At 39.7% G+C, this 25,831-nt stretch overlaps 1 protein-coding gene across 1 annotated transcript in view; it reads left to right on the forward strand.

Annotated features, from left to right (window-relative positions):
• Positions 1 to 19,564, forward strand: part of CLCN3 (chloride voltage-gated channel 3) — a 120,472-nt gene extending 100,908 nt beyond the window's left edge. Inside the window, exons 10-14 of the mRNA XM_065405796.1 lie at positions 5,150 to 5,336; positions 9,083 to 9,481; positions 12,932 to 13,148; positions 16,836 to 16,911; positions 18,660 to 19,564. Of these exons, the coding sequence (XP_065261868.1) occupies positions 5,150 to 5,336; positions 9,083 to 9,481; positions 12,932 to 13,148; positions 16,836 to 16,911; positions 18,660 to 18,818 (1,038 nt within the window). The 3' untranslated portion in view covers positions 18,819 to 19,564. The remainder of the gene's footprint in view (positions 1 to 5,149; positions 5,337 to 9,082; positions 9,482 to 12,931; positions 13,149 to 16,835; positions 16,912 to 18,659) is intronic.
• Positions 19,565 to 25,831: the final 6,267 nt, after the last annotated feature.

The raw sequence follows: 25,831 nt of genomic DNA on the forward strand, positions 1-25,831 counted from the left end.
TGTGGCAACTTCAAAGGTTTTTCTTTATTATATTTGATTCTCAATTTTTTCAATATGCTGCCAGTTTTTAATAACAATCCATAGCTGTGTCTTGGAAAGAATTATGTCGGGGGGAAGCTTAGAGGTTTTAACAGCTAGGCTGGGGACTCAGGAGGGTGATGGGAGACAGTTTGCACTGTGGGACAAGCACTTTAACTGGATGTTGCTGCTAAAATGATAAGCAGTGAATAGCTAACAGCAGTTAAATCATTGGGGTAGGTTTCAAAGTTGACAATACTTTGAGATGAATGGAACAATAAACACCTCTCTAAAAGCTTTGGTTTCTGGCCGTTTGCAGACTCAGACAGAGCTTGATGAATTGATTTGCCTTTGGTTTACTTTTTTCAAAAGTTATATTTACAACTATAAATGTTGACAATGTAACTTTAAAATAAATAAATTCTGAGAGAGAGTTCTGTAGCAGGAATTAGATTTCACAGCGAAGTTAGTGGCTGTGCAATCGTATGATACACAGAGCTCTCAGGATGCCATGGTAAAAAATCAAGTGATATGTTTTATTACGTACAAATCTTGTTACTTATTTCTTTTAAACCTTGTATTGGACCAAAAATCACCTACCTGTTTTTGGAGTATGTCAGAATTGGAAAAAAACACATTGGATGCATTTAAAACTGACTTTGTCACCCGTGAACTCTAAAACTATGAACAATTTAAAATTTTCCTAGATTCAAAAGCATGCTACACAGTGCTTGTGTTGGGGTCTAACTGACCCTAGGTTTATATAATGAAAATAGATAGCAACAGATCAACAATAACAATATAAAAGGCACAAATGCAGCAAAGTGGCAGTAAATGGCCTACTGCTTTGAACAAATGGAGCAAATAGGTGATATATGTTCTGAATATACAAAGTGTTTAGACTTCACACATTTTTATGTGTTTTTCTCGTTCTGAGGAAAGATATTACATAGTTCTTCTTTCTTAGGCTCCGGATCAGTATCCGGCATGCTAGACGCTGCTTCCCTACAGCAAGGCAGCAGTGTTTCTTTCCTGCACCAGTGGTTTCACCATTTCTGTACCTAGATCACTGAGAAACATCCATCTCTTACTCAAAGATTTATTATGGCATGCGGGATTCAACAAGCTCCAGATATCTGCAATCAGACATGCAATGTGCACATGTAATGCAACGCTGAGTCTTTGCCCCAGCAACAGCATCTGCCAAGTCTGGTCTTGCCAAAAAATTTATCTGACAATCATGGCTTCCCTAGAAACTCTTCCTAGCAACTAGCAAGTGTTGTAGGCGTCCCAGAAAATCAATTTGTCAGTGTCATCTTCAAAGAAACTCAATTTCCTGGACAACTGTGATATATGAGACCAATGTTATCTGGGGTCTCAGTCTCTCAAGACCTTTTCAGTTCATTTTAATGAAAAACAAAAACTATTGAAACTACGATGATAGAAATAATGCTGAAAGATTAATATTGTTTTTATTTTGAGGCAGCAGTTATAATATAATCTCATGCAGGAATACCTGCACAATTAATTTGGGTTCTCACTGACTCCAATACCTTCTGAGTGATGTTTTTCACGACACTAACACTACAACAGGTATACAAAGCCAATGACCACACCACACCTTCAGCAGGGCAGGGGGGTATTCTCCAGCTTTCCAGGGGAAGGGCAATAGCGCTTTATGGGCAGTGCGGGGGAAGAGGCTCAGAGGTTGCTGCAAAAGGGGGAGTGGGTCAGCATGGTAATGCTGACTCATCCCCAGGGACCAGAAGGGCTGGGGAGTTGAAAAGGGGCAAGCCTAGTGGAAGGAAGCCTCTTTTCCCTGGACCAGCCAAAATAGCACCCACCCTCCCTCCCCTTGAGGTGGCAAAATGCCAGGTTTAGACAGGACCTGCTGTGGGCATCACACTAGTCATTCCTTTCTAGGGGGGCTGGGAAGGAATTTTTCCCTGCCTACCAGATTGGCCAAGGTAGGTTTTTTTTTTTTTTTTTTTTTTTTTTGCCCCCCCCCCCCCCCCCGCCTTCTCCTCAGAGGGGGCTTTGCTAGGGTGAATAGGGAAGGAAGTTAAGCTATGATGTCACAACTCATGATGTAAGTGTGGGGCGGATGTCCAGTGCAGGTACTCCATAGTGAAGGGATACAGTGACCAGATAAAAAGAACAGGAGTACTTGTGGAACCTTAGAGACTAACAAATTTATTAGAGCATAAGCTTTCGTGGGCTACAGCCCACTTCTTCGGATGCATATAGAATGGAACATATATTGAGGAGATATATATACACACATACAGAGAGCATGAACAGGTGGGAGTTGTCTTACCAACTCTGAGAGGCCAATTAAGTAAGAGAAAAAAAACTTTTGAAGTGATAATCAAGATAGCCCAGTACAGACAGTTTGATGAGAAGTGTGAGAATACTTACAAGGGGAGATAGATTCAATGTTTGTAATGGCTCAGCCATTCCCAGTCCTTATTCAATCCTAAGCTGATTGTATCTAGTTTGCATATCAATTCCAGCTCAGCAGTCTCTCGTTGGAGTCTGTTTTTGAAGTTTTTCTGTTGTAAAATAGCCACCCGCAGGTCTGTCATTGAATGACCAGACAGGTTAAAGTGTTCTCCCACTGGATTTTGAGTATTATGATTCCTTGGTAAAGGACTTAAAAAGGAGGTGTTTGTTAAAGGAGTGGAATCGGGGGTGGGGAGGCTTGGGGCTCCTTGACTGGCATAGCAGCAAGCCAACCCCCCTTCCTTATAGCCCACCTTAACCCTCGTTCAAGAGGGGTGATGGTAAGGTCCCAGCAATGGGTTGTCTGGAAGACCTGGATGGAAAAAGAGGGGGGCTGGTGGAAACACCCAGGTACATATTGAATGAACATGGGGTTACCTGTTCTGTACACTTCTATCTGTCGGATAGTCCCATACATCTAATAATAAAGTTGTGGTCTAATTAAAACTATATGAAATATCTTCTCTCCTTTAGCCAGGCGATATCAGGTGGTCCTGTCATCAGTATGAGAATACTTAAAGAAAGAAGCAGTGGTGGTTTGCCTATCATGTTTTTTATTTAATTTTTTGTGTGTGTTTGGGGTCCAAGAGACCCCACCTTAGAAGAGAAGTACCTTTCATTTTCCCCAGTGACTAACATTGAGGGGTCTAACTGTGACACCATTACCTTTTTAGTGACTCTTCTGCTATACAAAAACCACAACCAGTGGGATGATAAAACCACTGCGGATAGATTGACCTCATCCTAGTTTGAACATAAGAACAGCCATACGGGGTCAGAACAAAGATCCATCTAGCCCAGGATCCTGTCTTCTGACTGTGGCCAATTCCAGCTGCCCCAGAGGGAATGAACAGAACATCCAGTGATCATCAAGTGATCCATTCCTTGTCACTCATTTCCAGCTTCTGACAAACACCATCCCTGCCCATCCTGGCTAATAGCCATTGATGGACCTACCTTCCATGAATTTATCTAGTTCTTTTTTGAAACCTGCTATAGTTTTGGCCTTCACAACATCCTCTGGCAAGGAGTTCCACAGGTTGATGTGCATTGTGTGGAAAAAATACTTACTTTTGTTTTAAACCTGCTGCCTATTAATTTCATTTGGTGACCCCTAATTCTTGTGCTATGAGAAGGAGTAAATAACACTTCCTTATTTACTTTCTCCACACTAGTAATGATTTTATAGACCTCTATCATATCCCCCCTTAGTCATCTCTTTTCAAGCTGAAAAGTCCCAGTCTTATTAATCTCTCCTCATATGTCAGCCATTCCCTACCCCTAATCATTTTTGTTGCCCTTATCTAAACCTTTTCCAATTCCAATATATCTTTTCTGAGATGGGGTGACCACATGTGCACACAGTATTCAAGTTGTGGGCGTACCATGGATTTATATAGATGAAATATGATATTTTCTGTCTTATTATCTATCCCTTTCTTAATGATTCCCAATATTCTGTTCGCTTTTTTGACTGCTGCTGCACATTGAGTGGATGTTTTCAGAGAACTATCCACAATGACTCCAAGGTCTCTTTCTTGAGTGGTAACAGCTAATTTAGATGCCATCATTTCATATGTATAGTTGGGATTATGTTTGCATTACTTTGCATTTATCAACATTGAATTTCATCTGCCATTTTGTTGCCCAGTCACCCTGTTTTGAGAGATCCTTTTGTAGCTCTTCGCAGTCTGCCTGAGACTTAACTATCTTGAGTCTCAACTCAACTCAACTATCTTTGAGACAACTTAATGTATGAAGAGGCACAGGTTTGGCACGAAAATTTGTATTTACACTTTTGTTTGTGTGTTGGGGTCAGATAGACCCCAGAGCATTAGGAGGGTTCAATTAAATGAATATATCCTATTTTAGCCAAGAGGGGAGGGATATATGTATAGTAAGATTTGTAGTTCAGCCAATATGTGTAACATTTCCAGCATTGCTGACAGCCTTAAGGAGCAGTAGCAGTGCATTTCCAGAGTTTAATGAGACATTTAGACACAAGTATGTCTTTTCAGAGAGAACATTTGCTCCTCGGAGAGGAGAAAAGATGAACAACAGCAGTTACGCTGCTGAATCGTCACAGTTCTTAATGCTGCTGGCATAAGTAAGATTTTTCTCTGCTTCTTTTATGAATCACACAGTGCCAGACAAACCTGCATCTCTAGGTCCTGGTAACGAATAGGAAAATCGGCACTTAAATGAAGGAAGCAACAAAAATCACAATAGGTTTGTGACTGTAGGATGGACTGTGGTGTTTGCCTGGAGAACCAAGTTCCTGGTTCTACCTTAATGACAGATTGAGCCTTAAATAAAAAATACATAAAATGTAAAGGAAAGATAAACATACTGAACCTTCAATTATATGAGTATTTGGGTATCTTTTTATGTTAAATTCTACTAGCTTTACAATGGGAGTTCATGTACCAACTACCCCGTAGGTGGCAATTGGAGTGTTTCTGTCTGTTTCATTTTCAAACTTCCGGTCAGCTTTACTTTTCCAAACATATATAAGTTCTTTTTCCATGTACTTGTCTTGTGTGAAGTAGCTCTCCAATAATAAGACTTTAACAAGTCCCATGTATTTTAAATCTTTACCATGCTAGCAGTTCTTTTGTTTCTGTTGTAGGTTCCATCAGGTTTGTTCATACCTAGTATGGCAATTGGAGCAATAGCAGGAAGGATTGTGGGAATTGCAGTGGAGCAGTTGGCTTATTATCACCATGACTGGTTTATCTTCAAGGAGTGGTGTGAAGTTGGAGCTGACTGTATCACGCCGGGCCTATATGCCATGGTTGGTGCTGCTGCATGCTTAGGTAACTAAATTATAACACAACAAATAAGAGCCTGATTTCTTTTCTGTTATTGAACTAGATAAGTTTAGGGGTGAAGGAAAAAAGTTGTACTTACTGAAGACCAAGTACAATATTAGAGGAGCTTCTTACATAGAAGCATACATATGTTTTGTTTTAATAGGAAAATGTGCATATCTTTACAGGAAATCATTATGAGCTGAATACTAAAAAAGAACATAAAAACAGCCATATAGGGTCAGACCAATGGTTCATCTAGCCCAGAATTGTGTCTTCCAACAGTGGCCAAATGCTTCAAAGGAAATGAACAGAATAGGGCAATCATCAAGCGATCCATCCTATGTGCAGCCCCAGCATCTGGGAGGCAGAAGCTTAGGGACACCCAGAGCATGGGTTGCATCACTGAACATCTTGGCTAATAGCCATGGATAGACCTATCCTCCATGAACTTACCTAGTTCTTCTTCGAGTGCTTGCTCATGTCCATTCCGTGTTAAGTGTGTGTGCTTGCCACATGCACCAGTGCCGGAAGTTTTTCCCTCAGTGGTCTTCTGTGTCTCAGTGGTCTCAGTAGGTGACAAGCTCTGGCACTCTATGGAGTGGCACGCATATGCGCTGGTGTACGGGGCGCTGCCGGCTCCCCCCTCCCTCGGTTCCTTCTTACCGCCAGTGACAGTGCTGGAACATCTCCTTGCTTCGGCAAGCGTTCTCTACCCAGTGTTTATTTTTTTTTCCTATTGCTCATTGTGTAAATAGTTCTTAGATTGCATTGTTCTCTTAATAGTTAGCTTAACAGTACTGTAGAAAAGTTAGTCCCCTAAGGGATTTAGCCCAGGGACTTCAAGCCTTGTGATTGCTGCAAAAAGCCTATGCCAGTCAGCGACCCTCATCAAAGCTGTTGAAGTGTTTTGGGGAAACCTACATTAGCAATAAGTGTCACATCTGCAAAAACTTCAAGCCAAGAACTAAAAAAGAGTGGGACATAAGACTCAGAGCTCTCCTCATGGAATCGGCCCTCGCGCCGATCTCTGAGCCGCTGAGATTGGACTCCGCACCGAGCACCATGGCATTGGTGCAAAGTGCGCCTCTAGCACTGGCCCCCGATGCCGGTCCCTGTCTCCAGTATCTGCTAAAAAGCAGAGAAAGCACACCAGGAGAGGGTGCTCCCCGACATCTTATACTGGGAAGGGAAAGTCCAGAGAGGAGCATAGGCGCGTGGGGCAGCATGTCTCCAGAGCTCAGCCAGACACCTCCATCGCCGCCTAGGCTATCCAGCAATCTTAGGGACCCACCAACCACCCCGGGTAGTGGCAGAGGTGCCCGGCACCTGGAGGTTCTACAGGGACAAGGACGATCTCCCTGACCCAGTCTTCTCTGCATTCTGGACTACTTGCTTCACTTAAAACATCAAGGCCTGGCCTTCTCCTCGATCAAGGTGTGCCTGGCAGCCATTTCGGCCTTCTATCCCCGCATCCAGGGCAGGTCAGTATTCTCGCATGAAATCAAAATCAGGTTTCTTAAGGGCCTTGAAAGACTTTTTCCAACGGTACAGGACCCAGTGCCCCAATGGGACCTCAACTTACTCCTCTCGAGGCTCCCTGGCCCTCCCTTTGAGCTTCTAGCCTCCTGTTCTTTCACATCTGATGGGGAAAGTTGCTTTCCTTGTGGCTCTCTCTTCAGCAAGGCAAGTCTCCGAGATTAAAGCCCTACCTGAACCTGAATCATGTCCCTGTTGATTGTGCATTGTGTGAAAAAGCATTTGCTGCTGACTATTAATTTCATTGGGTGACCTCTGGTTCATGTGTTGTTTGAAGGGGTAAATAACACTTTTCTGTTCACTTTCTCCACACCATTCATGATTTTACAGACCTCTGTCATATCCTCCCTTAGTCGTCTGTTTTCTGAGCTGAACAGTGCCAGTCTTATTAATCTCTATTCATATGGAAGCTGTTGCATACCCCTATTTTTGTTGCCATTGTCTTTACCTTTTTCAGTTCTAATATATCTTTTTTTAAATAGAGTGACTATAATTGCATGCAATATTAAAGGTGTGGGCATACCATGGATTTATATAGTGGCACTATAATATTTTCTATCTTATTATCTATCCCTTTGCTAATGGATCCTAACATTTTGTTAGCTCTTTTTGACTGCCGCTGCACACTGAGTGGATGTTTTCAGAGAACTATCCACAGTGACTCCAAGATCTCTTTCTTGAGTGGCAACAGCTTCGACCTCATCATTTTGTATGTATAGTTGGGATTATGCTTTCCCATATGTATAACTTTGCATTTATCAACATGGAATTTCATCTGGAATTTTGTTACCCAGTTTTGTGAGATCCTTTTGTAACTCTTTGCAGTCTGATTTGGATTTAAATGCAAAGTTTAAATCGCTTTTAATATATAGATTAATTATATGCTGTGAAATATAAGACTTTAAATACTGCAGTCCACTTTTTCTTTGGGGCATTGAGATGTTACTGAGCTCTTACTCGGAATGATATGTAATTTTCCCCATAGTTACAGGTTTGAAAATTAAAAGCTGTTGGAATTATTTAGAAGTATTAGATTTGTACCTGCTGCTGTTTCTGTATTTGTTACTAAAATGTTTTCTTGAGAATACATAATAAGGTAGGCAAAGAGTTTCAAGAGGGTCTAGTGATTTGAAGGGTCCAACTTGAGATGCTATTAAGGAGCTCATTTTCAGAAAATGCTGATCAACCACCTTCTGAAAATAAGGCCCTTTGATGGTACAATATCTCGAGTTGGGCACCCAAAATAAGTACAGACTTTGAACAGATTGGCTTTAATTAAACTTTTGAAAAGCCATTTGTACAGTTTCTTTAAAAAAGAAATCATACCAGTAAATAATCAGATGAGCAGGGTCAGACAAAACTGACAGGCTGACAACAACCTCATCGTAATCTTATTTTAAAAAATCCAAAATTTACTTTGAACCTCTTTACTTGTATCTGTAGAAAGAATCTGATATAATTCCAGTTCTTCCTGAATGCGTTCTATCAAATGAAGAAATATTAGCTACCACAGGGTTGCGGAAGCAAAAATCTTATCAGTTAATATTTAGGTGGAAGGGAATATTTCAGATGTTCTCATAAATGTATATACTGTTGATGCTGTTATCCAGCAGGACCCTCATGATTTACAAGAGAGGAAAAATTGCTATTTACTGCATCTTCACCAGTTGTTCAGAGAGGAGGTAATTTTAGTCAGTTCAGGGTTCTCTTTAGAGTTTTCACTTGAAAGAAAAAAAAATTCAGTTAGTAATCCCTTTAAATGTGCAGCTCTTATATTGCTTACCACGGGTTGCCTTTTTACAAACAGTTTTAGTGTTTTTGCCAAATGTTGAACTTTGTGGGCTTCCTTAACCTTCTCCTTCATTATTTTCTTTAAAAAACTCAGTAAAGTGTCTTGGCAAAAATAAATCCATCATTATAAGGATTATTTCAAGGTATTGGGTTATTAGTTAATTTATATGACAAAATCAGGCATATGTTTTCTTTCTTAAGACAATCTATGTTCAGTTTTTCAGGGGTCTCTCAAATGTCCTCAATTATTTCTTGAGATTTAGCATGCATTGATTGCTATACCCGTTGCTATTAACAGACTAATCATTTGTTGATGTCTTTATTGACAGGTCGGTACTTGGCAGTTGACAGGAGATCTGGAAATTCCTTAGCTGGGATATTCTCTCATACTAACATGTTGATAGGCTCCTTTTTTCTTGCAGGTGGTGTGACAAGGATGACTGTCTCCCTAGTGGTCATTGTATTTGAGCTCACAGGTGGGCTGGAGTACATTGTACCTCTCATGGCTGCAGTAATGACCAGTAAGTGGGTGGGTGACGCCTTTGGTAGGGAAGGCATCTATGAAGCACACATCCGGCTGAATGGCTATCCTTTCTTGGATGCTAAAGAAGAATTCACTCACACAACACTGGCTGCTGACGTTATGAGACCTCGAAGAAGTGATCCACCCTTGGCAGTGCTGACACAGGATAACATGACGGTGGAAGATATAGAAAACCTGATCAATGAAACCAGCTATAATGGTTTTCCTGTTATAATGTCAAAAGAGTCTCAGAGACTAGTGGGATTTGCTTTAAGGAGAGACTTAACTATTGCAATAGGTAATTATTTTACAATTCTATAAGATCATACGTTCTCACTCAAATGCATTAATACTTTAAAACAGAATTTATTATGTATGTCTTAATTTTGTACCTGAATGTTTCGTGTGTTTTATAGTCCAGATATGTAGCACAGACTGTTTATTCCTCTCCCATCACCTTGATCAGGATGCTTAGAACTTCTTTTTACAGTGGTGTCTTGCAATAATAGGTTCTGAAACAGGGCACACTTCCATAAAAACCATGGCAGTTGCCACACTGGAACAGACCAATAAACCATCTAGTTCAATACTCTATTTTCAGCAATGGCCAGTGCTGGATGCTTCAGAAGAAATTATGAAACAATGGACCTAATTGTGCAATATAATACCATGGACGGAAGAAAGATGTCATTTATTGCCACTCCCATAGTTTTTGTGGCTTTGTGCCAACATGTCCTCATCTGAGATGAAACTGTTAGAACGTGTCTTCAGTACCCCTGTAACAGGGGCTTGGGTGGCTGGGTGGCTTAGTGGTGAGATCGCCTGGCTCTCAGCCCCTGCTGGCTGAATGGCCTCAGCCTTTAAGGCTGGGGTGGGAGGCAGGGGACCTTCTCCCCCAGGTCCCAGCCCAGGGAGGACCCTTGAACAGGGGGGTTGGTGTCCCTCCTGGCAGGGAGTCAGAATCCTCTCCCCTGGGCTACTTCCTACCAGTCTGTTCAGTTTGGGGTGTGGCCCCTCTAGTCTGTCTACCGGGCGGCTTGCATCCCCCAGGATTCCCTCTGGGGTCCGGATGGCACCTTGCTGTGGTCCCAGGCTCCTTCGGTGGAGCAGCCACAAGCTGGTGAGGGCAAGTCCCACAATTGTCTCTGGGGTTCACTCAGTCAGTTACCTCCCGTACTGGGGATTTCCACTGCAGTCTCCCTTGGCCGGGAAACCAGTCCTCCATCCCTTCAGGCAGAAAGATAGCTAGCTCCTGCCACTTCATCAGTCAGCCCCTAACTGAGCCAGGCTTCTTTCTTTTATCCCCTCCAGGCCTGGCACTGGCTGCAGGTATAGTGGGGCGGGGCTAACTGGGCCCAAAGGCTTTCTTGAACCCCTGCTGTGCTGGCTGGCGGTTTCTCTGCTTCGTCACAGCCCCATTATCATCATTTTCATGCTGCAGAGTTCTCTGGGAAATATTGCCTGAGTCACCCCTCTAAGGCCACCTGAATCTGACTTCAAACTTAATATAAAATTTTATACGTTACTATAAACCCCTCGGCTGTTTTATGAAGTTTGATTCAAAAGTTAGAAAGGTTAGACCAGTTTTGGCATTACAGCCATGTCAAACAGGTGGGTTTTTTTACAGTAACAAGGTGTACTGTCAGTAAATGTCTAATACTGTAATTGATTTTTCTAGTCAGTTTCATGTCAGAACACCACACTCTGCTTGAACCCGCTTAAATATAGTGATTTGATGTGTAGTATTTTTGAGTGTACATGCCGTAAATTGGAACATAGCAAAATTATTCATTTAAAGAGACATAACACTTATGCCTGAAACTGTTGTACCTATTATTATTATAGTCAACACCAAATACTCCCTGTAACTGAAAGACTAGAGGAAAATAAGTTATTTTAAACAATTTTTTCAATTTGTTCACTTTAAGTGAAATTCATCTGTGCAAGGGGCAGAATTCAAATTCTATATATATTTGATTCTTACCAAGATGCTGGTAATCTAGGACTAGGTACCTCAAAATGTAAATGAAAGTTTAATTTCAAACTGTTGTCTTTCATTTACGTTTTGGAGTACCTAATACTAGATTACAGGCAAAGATATTTATCTTTATAAGAATATTTTTTTCAGGCAAGATTCATTTTACCATCTAAATTACACAGTGGAAATTATTCAGTCTTAAATTTGTATATCAAAAGAACTACTCTTGGAAATGATGTGAGTAGGGAAGCTTATGTCCAAAAATGAGGGAAGACTGAAAAGGGAAGGAAGATTTGGCACAAATAAGCAAATTACACAGATTCATAGGAACAAATAGAGAACATTTGATCAGTTTTAACGTGTGTAACTTTAGCGCCCTCGTGGTCAAGATGGAGTCTGCTCTGCAGGCAGCTCTGGCCAAGAGAAGGCGCATGCAGGGAAAGTCCCTTCCACCCTCCGGGCACCTGTTCCAAACCCCCCAGAGTGACCATACATACACAGGAAGAGCTCTGATTTGTCCTTGTCGGGCGATTCCTCCGTGGCACAGTGCTCCTCCTGGCTCCTGTCATGGGGTGTCCCTGATCGGCAGCTGTGTCCCTCCCAGGCTTCGGGAGGTTCTTGGCTGCTTCCCTCTGTGAGGGCCTGCTTGCTGCAGCCCTTCTGTCTGGAGCGCCAGACACGCACACACTGTTGCTCTCCCCTCTCCTGCTCCCCCTCCCACCAATAGCACGTCCTCCTTCTGGAGCAATCAGCACTTCCCCCCCTGGAAAAATATTTAAAGGGGACATGCTCTCTAAAACCCCTGTTATACCCAACATTACATGACAAACCTTGGCAGCGTTACCACGTGAGTGCAATTTCTTCCGTGCAGTGGTCAGACATGTGCTTCTTCCACAATAGATCTTCTCCTCCTCCCTTTTATTGTAAATGAAAGTTATTTATTGTACTGAGGGAAATCCCACGCAATGTATACAGCAGCCACTATTTAAAAACAAAACAAAAAAACATTCCCATGGTATGGCACAAATATATCAGTGTAGTAAACAAGCAATAGGAAATAAGTCATTTGTTTACTTTTTTTAATGGCACTTACTGTATATTAAGTCTCCTTAGGCTTCCAAAAGTTCTCTCGGAGTGACAGGGAAGGAGAATGTTCTAAACTTTCAATGTACCCTCCCTACTCCAGATTTGAAGCTCAGTTGATGGTGTTTTATGACTTTCCATACAAATAGTTTGTTCGTTGGAATACTGAAATGAACTTTCCCCATGTTTCATATGAGCACCCCATTCAATCTCCTTGGCACCCTCATAGGAATGTGCTTTGGCTTCAGCAGCGGAGGGATGTGGTAACAATAGGACCATCAATGTGAGTGCACACTATTGAGTCAGTCCTCTGACTCTTATGAAACCCATCTGTTTCTGTGCACTACACAGATAGTGGCTGCCTACTGCCTAAGACATTATTAAATAGCATGTATATTGTCCAAATGGTGGTAAAGATTTGTTCCACTGCATGCCAAGATGCATATTTGAGATCTTCACTATATTACATTAAAGGCAGAGTATGACTGAAAGTCATATAGTCTGATGTCTCTTCTGCTGGTCTCTGTGAAGTGCATGTATTGGAGAGAAAAGAGCTGATTGTGAAAACAAAACTTCAGAATAGTAAACAGGATGAAATCTAGTTGGAGTCTGATGCCATTCACTGAACTTGCAAGTTGCACTAAATCCTTTAAATCCAAGAATGATTTTTTTCTCTTTTTATTATAGAAAGTGCTAGAAAGAAGCAGGAAGGTATTGTTGGCAGTTCCAGAGTCTGTTTTGCCCAGCATACTCCATCACTTCCAGCAGAAAGTCCTCGGCCTTTGAAACTTAGAAGCATTCTTGATATGAGCCCGTTCACCGTGACAGATCACACACCAATGGAGATAGTGGTGGATATTTTCCGCAAGCTGGGTCTGAGGCAATGCCTTGTAACACACAATGGGTGAGTACAGCAGCAGAAACACTGTTCATTTGGTCAGATGTAATACTGGTGACTAGTGTAACATGCTGACAACTTAAATTTAATTCCTATGTGATTCAGGCCTATCACATTTAATGACCTCGTTGCAGTCTGACCTCAGCAATGGACAGCCTGTAGCTGAGCCAGAAGTTGAACTTTTCTGGTCAATTTCAGTTGCTGGTGAGAGACTGGAAATGCCAGTTAAAAAGCTGCAACTCACTACAATTGTTCCAACACGAATAACTTTGAAACAAAAAATTCTATCAGAATGAAATAGTAAATAGTTTGACAAATAACCATTAAGAACTAAAATTGCATGCAAATTAAAGGGAAAAACTCATTTCATCTCTCTTCCTCCCCTCTTCTCTGTACCCCTGTTCTGACATTGTCCATTTGCGACCAGTCAAAAATGGACTGCGGAGAGCAAAAGCATAGTTAAAAAAAAAAAAAAAATCAAACTGGTTTATTTTACCTTTATACAGCCTTATTTTTATTTTTCTATTTTGAAGTAACAGGTATAAAATGCATGATAATGGGATGTTTTCTTTTATTCCCACTGGTTTCCTCGTGAGGCAGGGGATGGGAATACCTAACTTATTACACTGAAAGCTTGTAATGAGCTACAGCATCTTCCTCTTTCTACTGTGAACCAATAAGTAAAAAGTAATTCTCCATTGCCATCCATGTAAAAATATCTATATTCTGTTCCATAAACACTATAAATCCAAATCCATTATGCTTTGTTTTAAAGAAAATACAAAATGGTTATAGGATATTTTTTCAGATTTTAAGGCCAAAAAAAGGAAGCATTATGATAATCTAGTCTGACCTCCTGTGTAACACAGGCCATGGAATATTTCCCAGGACCAGGGAGTTCCATGGGATTAGAACTGATCCCTCTGGCACTGCAAATAAGGGCAATACCCATAAGCCACCGAGGGTCTGAGTTCTGTCACTTTCATTATAGGTTTTTCTCTTCCCCATGCCCCAAGTGTATGTCTAGGCTGCAATTAGACAGGCCAGCTGACTCAGGATAAGGGGCTGTTTAATTGCAGTATAGACATTCAGGCTCGGGCTGCAGCACAAGCTCTGGAACCTTCCCATCTCACAGGGTCCAGCGCTCCATCCTGAGCCCCAGTGTCTACATTGCAATTAGATAGCCCTTAACCCAAGCCCGTCATCTGGCATGGGCCAGCCATGGGTTTTTAATTGCAGCGTTGACATACCAGGTATTAATAGACACATTTTTTTAAATAGTCTCTCAATCAGTGCCCCCAGTTCTGCACACACAGTTAATTCAGTTGCACTTGCAAGAGACAGAATTTGTCTAGAACAAATTGGGTCTTCTGTGAGGCACAATAGGAGGCCCAGATTTTCAGGTTTGTATTTTTGTGTTCACATTGTGCTGAATGCTTTAGCTGTAGATATGTGATCTGCAAATGCATGGGGAAAAAAAGGCTCTCAAACTTTTAAGAGAAAATGTGCCCATTTATCATCAATATCTGCACGTTTCACAGTGGAGATTAAAAGCCTGTGGTTTAAAATATCCTCAGAGCTTTGGTTCTGGCATATTAGGAGCCAGGTAGCTATTACTTAGTTTTAAAAGTTCAAGCCAGAACCATTTTTGTTTTCTGAATTTCAAAACATACTTCAAAAATATAACTTTAAGAATGAGAATGTATATATGAGTGGGACTATGGGGGCTTGTCATCACATTGTGATCTGCCAGCTAAATAAATAAATAATAAACTTTTCCTTTTGCACTGTTTAAAGGCTTGTTATAATTGCCTACTTTCTAAAATAAACTGCTCCTCTTTCTGAGGGACTGTTCATTTACTTTACACTTTGCTTTCACGTACCTTCCCTGTGAAATATATGAAATATAATTAAATGTAGCGATCTCTGACACAGTTGTCATGCTTTCCCTTTAGTATACATTTAGTAGACACCTAAGAAGTGGAGTATTCCTTACTAATTTCATGTTGTTTAGCATGAATGACTGTGGGAGGATAAACTAGAGAACTAAAATATTTGGGTGGAGGGTTTATTTGTTTTGTTGTTGGCAAATGGACTGCTGCTATGAATTATTTATTTTTAAATTGCATTATTCAGATGATGCCAGCTTGGAAGCATGATTAAAATGCATTTGCTTCAAATTTGTTCTTTAACACATGCATGTACTGAAAGAATAGTGGGAACTTTCTGAAACTTAAATAGCTTCCTAAAAGCCTTTCTACTTCAGGGCAAGGGACTCTCTCACTATCAATTTTAAGTCAGTGTACGTGTCTAATTACATTCCTGGAACCCAATTTGGGGAAAGAAATCTGCAATGCTAAAATTTCTGGGAGAAATATTTATATTGAGCTGTTCAGTACTATAAGTAGCTTCTACTGCAGCTTAGAGCTCAAATACAGGAACCTAATAATTGTTTTGGTATAGTTGTTAATTATAAAGAAAGGTTAACCACGCAAAAATAAAGTCAAACTCTATTATGAATTTTAAACGGTTGCTTTCAGCATAAATTAGTGGAAAATGTGGAATGCTTCACTAATCAGCTGCGTTGTAACAATAACCATTTTTGTCCTCTTGCTTCAGCTTGTAAACTTGTTACTTTGTGAGCTCAGTGTTCACTACAGGTCAAATTTTAAACCTAGTTTGTGATGCTTCGGGTAATGGGAGTAGCAAATTGTCAGGTAGACAGAAAGGGCTAATGTACTCTAAATTTTGGCAAAAGAAAAACTGGTAACAGAATCTGTAAATCAAATATGGTCTCAAAAGGCAGCCTCCCATTTTATTAAAACAAGTTTGTGCAATAATAACATGTTACAGTTTCAGAGGAGTAGCCGTGTTAGTCTGGATCGGTAAAAAGCAACAGAGAGTCCTTTGGCACCTTATAGACTAACAGATGTATTGGGTGGGTTCACCCACGAAAGCTTATGCTCCAATACGTCTGTTAGTCTATAAGGTGCCACAGGACTCTTTGTTGCATGTTACAGTTTGGACTAGGAAGCTTGCATTAATTGATAGTTGTGATAGTAAATTAAGGACTATTGGGAAGTGCATAGAGAGTAGGTTTAACTTGTTGATTTACACTAATGAATTGATTCAATGAGCCACTCCTGATTAAAAATTGATTTGAGTGGAGAATTAGGCCCACTATGGCCTGGGCTACAGCTCAGAATGATTTTACTGCATAGGGTAGCTTCAAACGCACTATTTCTTTGACTTTCTAAAATCCATAGTTTGATTTTAGTCTTGGTCATCTACTGTGACAGGCTAAAATTTTAGCTCCCAATGTTTATACAAGCTTAGAAGTAACTGCTGAAAGAAGGAAGTTAAAGTAAATTTCAGTTCCAATATTTTTTATAACTGGGAGATATATGAATGGATATTCAGGCAGGTGAATGTGATAATGGTAAACTTACATCCATATTTGAATATAATACTCTAAGGTTAAAGATGCATTTTTTGTGCCATGTAGAAAATGAACTAACAATTTCTGTGAAAGGGTACTGATTGTCAAATCACTCTTCATTTAACTACTTCATTATTAGCATTCTTGCAGTCCATGTTTTTTCATTTTACTCGACTCTAAACCTTTCTCATTATGATTGGAAGTTTTTTTTCATTTGATTCACACAGTTATTAGCATAACATGATCTGTTTCAGGATTGTCTTGGGGATCATCACAAAGAAGAACATATTAGAGCATCTCGAGCAACTAAAGCAGCACGTCGAACCCTTGGTGATTAGATATATCAGATCTCCTAATTAGACATGTTAGAAGTCAGGAAGCATGAAACTTGTGAACTGTTCAGTGTTCTCTTACAATGACATCAGCTGAACAACAAAAATCTTCCTGTGCAACAAATACAATAATTTGTATTAAGGAGATTTTAATGTAAAACATTTGTAAAAACTAAGCTGTTAATACAGACATACTGCTACACCAGCTAAAAATTTGCTGTTAATCACAACATTAAAAGAAAGTTAGAGAGATCAAATATCAGAAACTTGATTTGATATTCTTGAAAGGATGGGAAATGATTATATTATGTCAGATGGGAAAAGGCCGAGCTCGGAAACTCTTTCCTTTTCCTTTTTTGTTAATACATATTAAGATGCTTTTGTATTAAAACTTAAAATATTCCTTTGTCAGATCTTGGCAGCTTTAAATAGTTGATCAAGCCAAAAAAATCTATTTAGTTTTCTGACAACCAAACCAGAATGTAATTTGTACTTAGTGTAGCATTAGACCTTCCTCTGCTATGCCCCATGTGTCTGCATGCTTCTAAAGAGCAGTCCTTTATTTTTGTTATGCACTGTATGTCTTGCTGCTGTTATCTGTAGCAATCAGTGTCCCTTCATAAGATGTCTAGTTATGTCCTAAGCCGCTGAATGGCTTGTTAATATTTTTACTAGTGGCTTCCTAATCTAAATATAGTATTACACTAAGATGTTGTGATCTAACATTAGTTATAACTTAGAAAATATCTTAATTTGGACGTTCGTTGCTCCGCAGTTGTTGTATCTGTACTAAACCTGCCCTCCAAATGTAGCTGCTTATGTGCAAAACATGTTAATTGTTTTCACATTTTATTTTAATATTTCACAAGTATTTCATGCCTCCTTTAAAACAACAAAACAAAAAGTACTAACAGATTAACAAGATCAGCAGCTCATTCTTTCTGCTTTCTGCTTCTCCTGTGATATTATCCTTTAGGGCAGCTTCACTCTTTTTGATATAACACACAGTTATATTCTTAATCACTATTAAGACCTTTTCATAAGAGCACAACATTTAAATTATAAAATGTGTACTATTAAACTTGGTAATTTAAACTATTAAATGTGTCTATTAAAATTGGTAGTTTCTTTATCAGTTTACTTCGTAAGGTTCTAAACTTGAAAACAGAACATCTGTTGATTATTTTGCTTAAATTCTGCTCTCAACTGTTTGTGCTCTTATGAAGATACCAGACTAAGCCAATATGTTAGCCTGGAAAGATCCTCTAAATTTAATTTTTTTTAAAAGTTTGATTTGGTGTCAAGGTTTTTGGCCATCAAGCAATTTGTGACTTTTGGTGGCTAGTTTGGAGCATATTTTCTTTTTGAAATGGGATCAATATCACTTCCTATTCATACCTCTTTCGTTCTTTGTTCTTTGTTACTTTTTTGTTGGCATACGTTAATCAAAATTTCATTTTGTAGAAACAAAAATTAAATATAAATGGGCTTGGACTCTGCTTGCATTACTTGCATATCATGAAAAATGGATTACAGCTTAGTGACCATCCTATTTGGTGCCTCCACACTGCTCTCTTTTAACAAAATGATGGTTACTTGATATTTTTATTCATAAAATGTTTTCATTTAAACAAGAAAATCAGGCTATTTGCTCTATTCCTGTCAACAAAAAGGACTTGGCTACAGATTTAGTTCTGTTTCTTTTCTCTTTTAGAGTAATAGCCATTTTCTATTTATCCTTTTCAGGCGCCTCCTTGGCATTATAACAAAAAAAGATATCCTCCGTCATATGGCCCAGACGGCAAACCAAGACCCCGCGTCAATAATGTTCAACTGAACCCCATAGCTGAGGAGAGAGAGGAAACTGAAGAGGAGGTTCATTTGTTGAACAGTACAACGCTTTAGCCTGAGGGATTCTTCTGTGGTTGGAAATGAGAGCTGGATTTTTGCATAACAGTGCTGTTGGCATTCAAGAGTTGGTCTGGGGGAGTGTGGAGAGGAGGAAGAGTGATTTCCCCACTGTAACACGGGGAGAGTGAACCTCTGCTATCCTGCACTGGATGCGTTCCATGATGACAGATCTGCCATGATAGTGCAGTGCGAAAGCTGGATCAGAAGACCGAATTCTCCAACCCCTAGCCTAGTATTGAAGAGATGCATTGTTAGTCCCTGTTTCCAGAGGGATCACTTGAATTGAGCCATCTTTTGAAGACTGCAAGGTCTTGCCCTTTTTACCATTGAAAACTGTTGTGTTAACTCATGAAATATATAGTTATTACACATTACCTTTCTACATTCCTCCAGAAGAGCTTTTATTTCTCTCTCTCTCCCTCTCGCGCTCTCTCTCTCTCCTGAGTCGTAACAAAGCCTCTTTAAAATTGGTGTGCCCTTCGGAAGCAGTAGTTTCTCATATTGAGATGTACTGTGACTTACCAAGGTTTGATCACAAGAAGGGAGTTGTTTTGTGCCATTAAACATGTAGTTTGTACATCATGAAATGCTTGGGGCAGTATGGATCTGCTTCAGCAAAAGCAGATTGAATAGGTAATACCTTGTATGAAGCATGTGTAAATTTTGCAGTCTTAGGTGCTGCGATTTCAGAAAAATTAAAAATAGATGAAACTCGAGTTTCTAGGAAATTTTTTTGCTGCAGAATATATCAATAATGTGACCTGGTCTTATGCAATTTTTGTATTGAAAACACTGACATATACCAACGTTGTGCAGACTAAGGAAAAAGTACTGCTACTCTGATAACTAAGAACAGGAACAATTCTGTACCATCTGATGGTAATTGCATGCGGAAACACTGGACATATTTTTTACATTAAATTAAAATCAATCATCTTTAGGTTTTTTTCCACAAAAAGATGTTCCACTGCTGACACTGAAGAAAGAAATGTAATTCATAACTTGCACTAAATGTATATTTTTTCTTGAAATTTTACCATTCTTTATTTATATTTTTATGGATTAAAATATATTAAATACAAATCAGTTAATATCTTACGTAACTAATTCTACCTTTCCATTGATTTTTATAGAGTAATTCAAAATCCTCTACACATAATGGAGGGTTGGGAAGAAGTTTACAACTTGATGAAAGGTTTAAAAAAAGTAATGACTTCTTCATGATCCAACACACGCATAATAACATTTTCAAGCCTCCCTTTCACTGCCATAACCTTGAGGTGTCCATTTGTTTATTATTACAAAACAGAATAAAACTACAAATACTCTTTTTAAACACTGCAGGGTTTTAACAATAATAGAATTAATTATTAGGGCTGTTGTGACTGACTCTTGTTTAAGAATCTAGAAATGTACTGGCTGAAACATCAGCTGAAATGTAGCTTTTTAGAAAACAAAACAAAAACTTACTTGAAATGTTGAGTGGGTTTTAAACTCCAGCAGCAACACACACTTTAGCAGGCTGACAGATTCAGAACTTTTTTTTTTCTTTTGAGAAAACCTATCTTAATCATTAGCTGAACATGTTTATCAGGTTTAAAAAAAAAATACCACACACAAAGAAAAGGCAACATCCCAAGAAAGTATTGTCCCCAAAAGGAAAACTATAAAGTAGTGATGGGGCAGTTAAAATCTGATGGGTAGATTAAATTCATGTTTTGGTATGTTCATTACATTTATAACTTGAAATTAGGGACAATGACCTCCTAATGTTAATATTCCCCTAAAACTACGAAATAACAGGTTAAAAAAATGTCTATCAAACTTCGCTACTTTTAGCACTTGTTGTTTTGAGGGCACTGATTCAGAAAAGCACTAAATAAGTGCTTAATTTTAGCATAAGTAATCCCACTGAAGCCTATAGGACTAGTACCATGCTTAAAAGTAATGCATGTGTTTATGTGCTTCTCTGAATCAGGACTGATTATAAAACTGTAATGAATGTTTAAATTCTGCTGTCTCTGACCTCTGGTCCCAGTAGAAAACATACTACTTTTCTGCAGTGCCTATTGTGTGCTCACTATGGTCAGCCCCTTTTTAAAAGTTGGTTTGGAACTAAAGCAGGGAACCAAGCTACTATTGAAACGGCAGTTTTGCAACTAACTAACTTTAATTTTCTAATTGAAGCAAATATGTAATGGGTCAAATTATGCTGTATTACAGCTGTTGAACCATTACATGAGTCTGAAGCAGTGTACTAGTTTTCTCTGGCTAGTCCTGATTTCAACTGATCTGAGCACAGGATTTGGCTTGCCTGTAGAAGGCAGTTCAGGAGGTTGCCTGTGATGCTGCCTTTCATCATCCAGCTAAAACTTGTTGGTCTATCTTGTAGTTGAAGGATATAAACATAACATGCTTTTATTTAAAAAAAACAACCCAAATTTTTTAATCACTTTGAAACCCCACTCCCACCCCTGCTGCTAACTTTACGATAAGACACACCAGTGTGTGTATTGTATAAATTCAGACCTAGTTCTGCTTTCACACTGCATGAAGTGAAACAATACAATTCATGCCCCTGCTGTCTTTTTGTTTTAACTGTAGATCCAAGTGCAACATTTGTATTGTGCTGATCTCATGCACCTCTGTTCACTGTTCTTACCTGCTATGCTTTCTTCATTGATATTTGACACTTATCTAGTCATCCTACATTAGAAATTCTGATATTGACTAAGTGTGCCTGTGCTGTTCAACAAAATGGTTTGTTTTCTAATGTAAAATTTCCAGCGCCTTATTACAGTTACTAATTTGAGCAGATGTGGTAGATGGGGTGAGGGTGTCAGCATCTTTTTGTTTTTAAACTGTTCAGTTACTGGTTCATGAAGAATGCATAGTTTGTTAATCTGTGATGTTGCTTAGAGCTGTATTTAATATTGATCTTAATGTTTTTATTTATAATAGTGTGGTAGAGTTGCATATCATTACAGTAAAAACTGATTACTGTGATGATTCAATCAAACATATTAAAAATTTCTGTATGACCATTTTTTGTTTGACTTTTAATTCATGTGCTAGCAAATATTATTCACATTGCTTTTCCCCTCTGAAATTTATGTGACTATGTAGGGAGTCTACCTCTGCACCAAAGGAAAATTAGCAGCAAGCAATTTTACCTATAGACAAACATCAACTAATTTGTAAACAAAAAGGCCACGAAAATAAGATTTCAGCAGCACAGTTCATCTGAGCTTGTTGCACTTTTGCAATTGCTTATGATTCAGCTAGCAAACAATTAAACACTAATGGATTTTCTTTGAAATTTTCATTTTTTAAAAAGTAATTTCTGCTTTTAAGTGGTAGAATGTTTTGGTTCCTGATTGTTGCTTTACTATGCAACCATCTAATTTTAACTGATGGCTTAAAGCCACAATTCTGTATTTAAATAACTGCAGCTTCAATACTTCACTTTTAAACTACGTTAATTACAGTATTCATCATGTGGCAGAAACTGGGGCATCTGCTATTCAGCCATGCTAACCAACTATTACTTCTCTTCAATTTTCAATTTTAATTTATTGGTTCAACTTTATAGATGTTTCTTATTCCTCTTGAGGGCAAAGCTTTTGTCAATATACTTTATTGTACAACAAACATTTAGGGCTATTAATTAATTTTACCATAAAGAAAATAGGAAAATGTATATTAAGGCCCACTCCCGCAAAGACTTAAGCACATGTTTAACTTTACACACTGTGTAGTCCCACTGAACAGTATGTAAAGTTAAGCATCTGAGTAAATCTTTTTCAGAATTGGAGCCTGAAATGTACCTTTCTGAAAAGTCAGCCAAAGTCTGCCTGTCTTACATCATCTGTGTGTGCACAAAATGAACAATTCTGACCCCATGCAGAAGCCCATGAACACTTGCATACACATGAATATTTAAGATGTATATTTATATGTTGACAAGTGACCATACAAAAATTGATGTTCCATGTTCACTTAGTGATTTCCATATAAAATTCTCACTTTTAGGAAAGAAACAGTTACATTTCCTAGTGCACAAAACTCATCTTGCAATCTGAAAGTTGAGCTGCTTTTGCTGACTAGCACATTATCATGGTACTAAGTAATTTTCTAATTACAGATTCTATCAATGATGTGCAAGCTGCTCTAGGATCCTTCTCACTCCCTCATAGCTGCATTGGTTTGACACAGGTAAGAGTACAAACTTATTTTAGTCACAACTTAACTAATTAGAGAATTTTATAATAGGTTTTGGCAAACTGGGGCTACTTCTTAACTAAAGTTGTAGTGTGGCTTTAGCATTGACCCCAGTAGTGTGTTTGAAATAGACTTTACTGGTAAACTTGTGCTTTCTCTGTTGCCATTGCCAAATACTGTAGATTCAAACATAATTATTCTTGTATTTGTGTTCTTTTTTAAAAGGTTTCAGCTTATTTACAATAGTGAAACCCTACCATATAAGCAGATGAGGCAAAAGTTAATTCTAATCACATTTGTGCACCTGCATAGTCAATGAAGTGAGGATCCACAGAAGTGGCTCCGATTGCTGGATTGATACCTGTGTCTCTGTAAGTTACCCAGTCCAATTACTGGGAAAAGACAACCACCTCGCATTTGTACTGTAGTAACCATACTGTGCGTGTGCCTTTAGCAGATCACAGGGTTTTGGAAGAAAGGAGTGGACATTTGACTTGGATATTGCAAAGGAAAAGAAATGTTCCTGACATTAGAATTGTAAAAATGTTAAGTGTTGGTTCTAAACCAGGGGTTCTCACAATACATTTTTTTGGTGGCCTCAGAGTGCAGCCACCAACTCTTGCTTTTTCCACTGACACTTTTTCCTAAAATTATTTATTTTTCCTAAAGTTAATAAAGTAATATGCACATCTATACATCCAAATCATTGTAATTTATTTATGTATGCAAGGTTTTGGGTTTGTATTTTTTGCAGACTCAAAAATAATGCACAGTTATCTCTATTCTTGACTTGACCTAACAGCATAGAAACACAACTAAGATGCTTTGCACCTTCTTGTCTTTTTTTGTAAAAATGGTTGCCTGTACAACAATTCTGAAGTAAATTTAAAAATGCTTTGACATAATAGAAATCCAAATAATAATGAAAAACATCTGGGTGGCTTGGGTCTGGGGAAGGGAGGCCTGTAGCTCTTCTGGATGTGGGGGTGCACTCTAGGCTTCAGCCAGCCCAGAGCTCCACTGGACTGGTGTGTGTGGGGGGGGGGGAATTCAGGGCTTCTCTGGGCAGGGGGCTCCAGGTACAGGGGATCTCAGGGCTCTGGCTGCTGGGGAGAACACACAGGCAGAAGGGGTGGAGGTGGGGGCTAGCCTCCACAAAGAGGGGCTCTGCCCATGTGTCTGCCACTCACCACCTCATTCCCTGCCCATCTTCTGGGTCCCTCCACAGCCTGCCACCTGCTACTCGCCTCCTCTCTCCCCTGCCACAGGTACCCTGCTGCCTGCAGTGAGAACTCCCACTTGCAGGTGGGCTCACTGCTCACCTCCTCAGTCCCCTGCTTTTAGCCAGACCTTCCCCTCCTCCCCCCCTGCCTGCCTCCTTACTCCTCTGCCAGGGGTCCCCCCCTGCTTGCAGCCAGCCTCTCTCCTGCAGCTGGCTCACCAGTTGCCTCCTTGCTCCTCTGCCAGGCCCCAATCCTCTTGCCTCCTCACTGCTCATCACCTCACCCTCCTTCTTGCAGTTAACCTTGCTCCTTAAGGGTTGTGTGTCCCACCTGTGTCTCCAGTGAGGTGGCCTATGCAAGAGCAACAGCAGAAGGGGAGGAGCTGATGCTCTTCTCTCCCCCCCCCCCCCCCCCCCACACGAAACTGCCCTGGCTGCAGGGAAACCCCCTGGTGTTATATTTGAGAAACTCAGTTCTAAACCATCACTAACAGAATCTCTGTTGAAATGGATGGTTTAACTGTAGATACTATTCCTGGATGAATGTCTGACTTAGTGCTATTTCATTTTACACTTTTTCTGCTCCTGCACAAACTCTTGCTACTACAATGAGTTTCACAAGGTGGGGTTAGAGTGAGTTCAGCACCTTCCCTGGTAAGCAACACCAGCACAGAGTCACCGCAACTTGGGCCAGGCGTACACCTCTCCAAAGGGAAACAACCCCCCCCCCCCCCCCATGTTGTGGCAAATTATCAGAAAGAAAGCTTTCCTAATTGACTGGCAGCTAACCTACCCCTGCCTTTAGTGAGTCATGGTGTTAGTTTTCCTAACTTTAAAGGGGCCAGGGTGCTGTGCTCAGAAAAGGCAGCAACAGCCAGCACACAGTGCCATAGCAAATCCCCAGTAGCTCTCCCATGAGTCTTGTTTCCTAAAACTGCCCTCAGATGAAGGAGGAGAGAAGCAGATGAAACCAGGGAATCAATGACAGCATGGGGGAACATTCAGACCTTAAAGGGAAAGGGTCTGGATCTTTGAAGGAGAAGAGTATGTTGTTTTCTGGGCTATGGCTATGCAGTAGCTAGGGCAACTGTCCATTTATACTGGAATCTTGTACAGACTGAAGAATCAAATTGCCTATGTACAAACTTACAGTACCAACTCCTTGGATAGCATGACACTTCTACTGAGTGGACAAACCCAGCTCCCTTGCTGATGGTGGTAAGTGAATACTAAGGGTAACAATTTTCTGCTACAAGATGTAGATACTGTTCTTAGACTATCACAAAACATTCAACATTGTTTTGAAAGAAAGGGTTAAAACATTTGTTACATGATGGAAAACAGTCCCCTGCTGTTATGAGATGTGCATTATACCCCCATCTAATGGAGAAGTCAGGTTGGACATGGGTACCTTTTTTTAACTTTCCATAGCATGGTTCAGGCTTGAGTAAAGTTTAGGAATTGCTGTTTTAACTCTGCCAGAGCTAAAAATGCTGTTATTTTCTTGGGATACATAAAGAAAGCTAGCCTAGTTTAATTTTAAAAAACATTTTATTTACCACAC

This window comes from Emys orbicularis, chromosome 5 (genome assembly GCF_028017835.1).
Source record: "Emys orbicularis isolate rEmyOrb1 chromosome 5, rEmyOrb1.hap1, whole genome shotgun sequence".
NCBI lineage: Eukaryota > Metazoa > Chordata > Testudines > Emydidae > Emys > Emys orbicularis.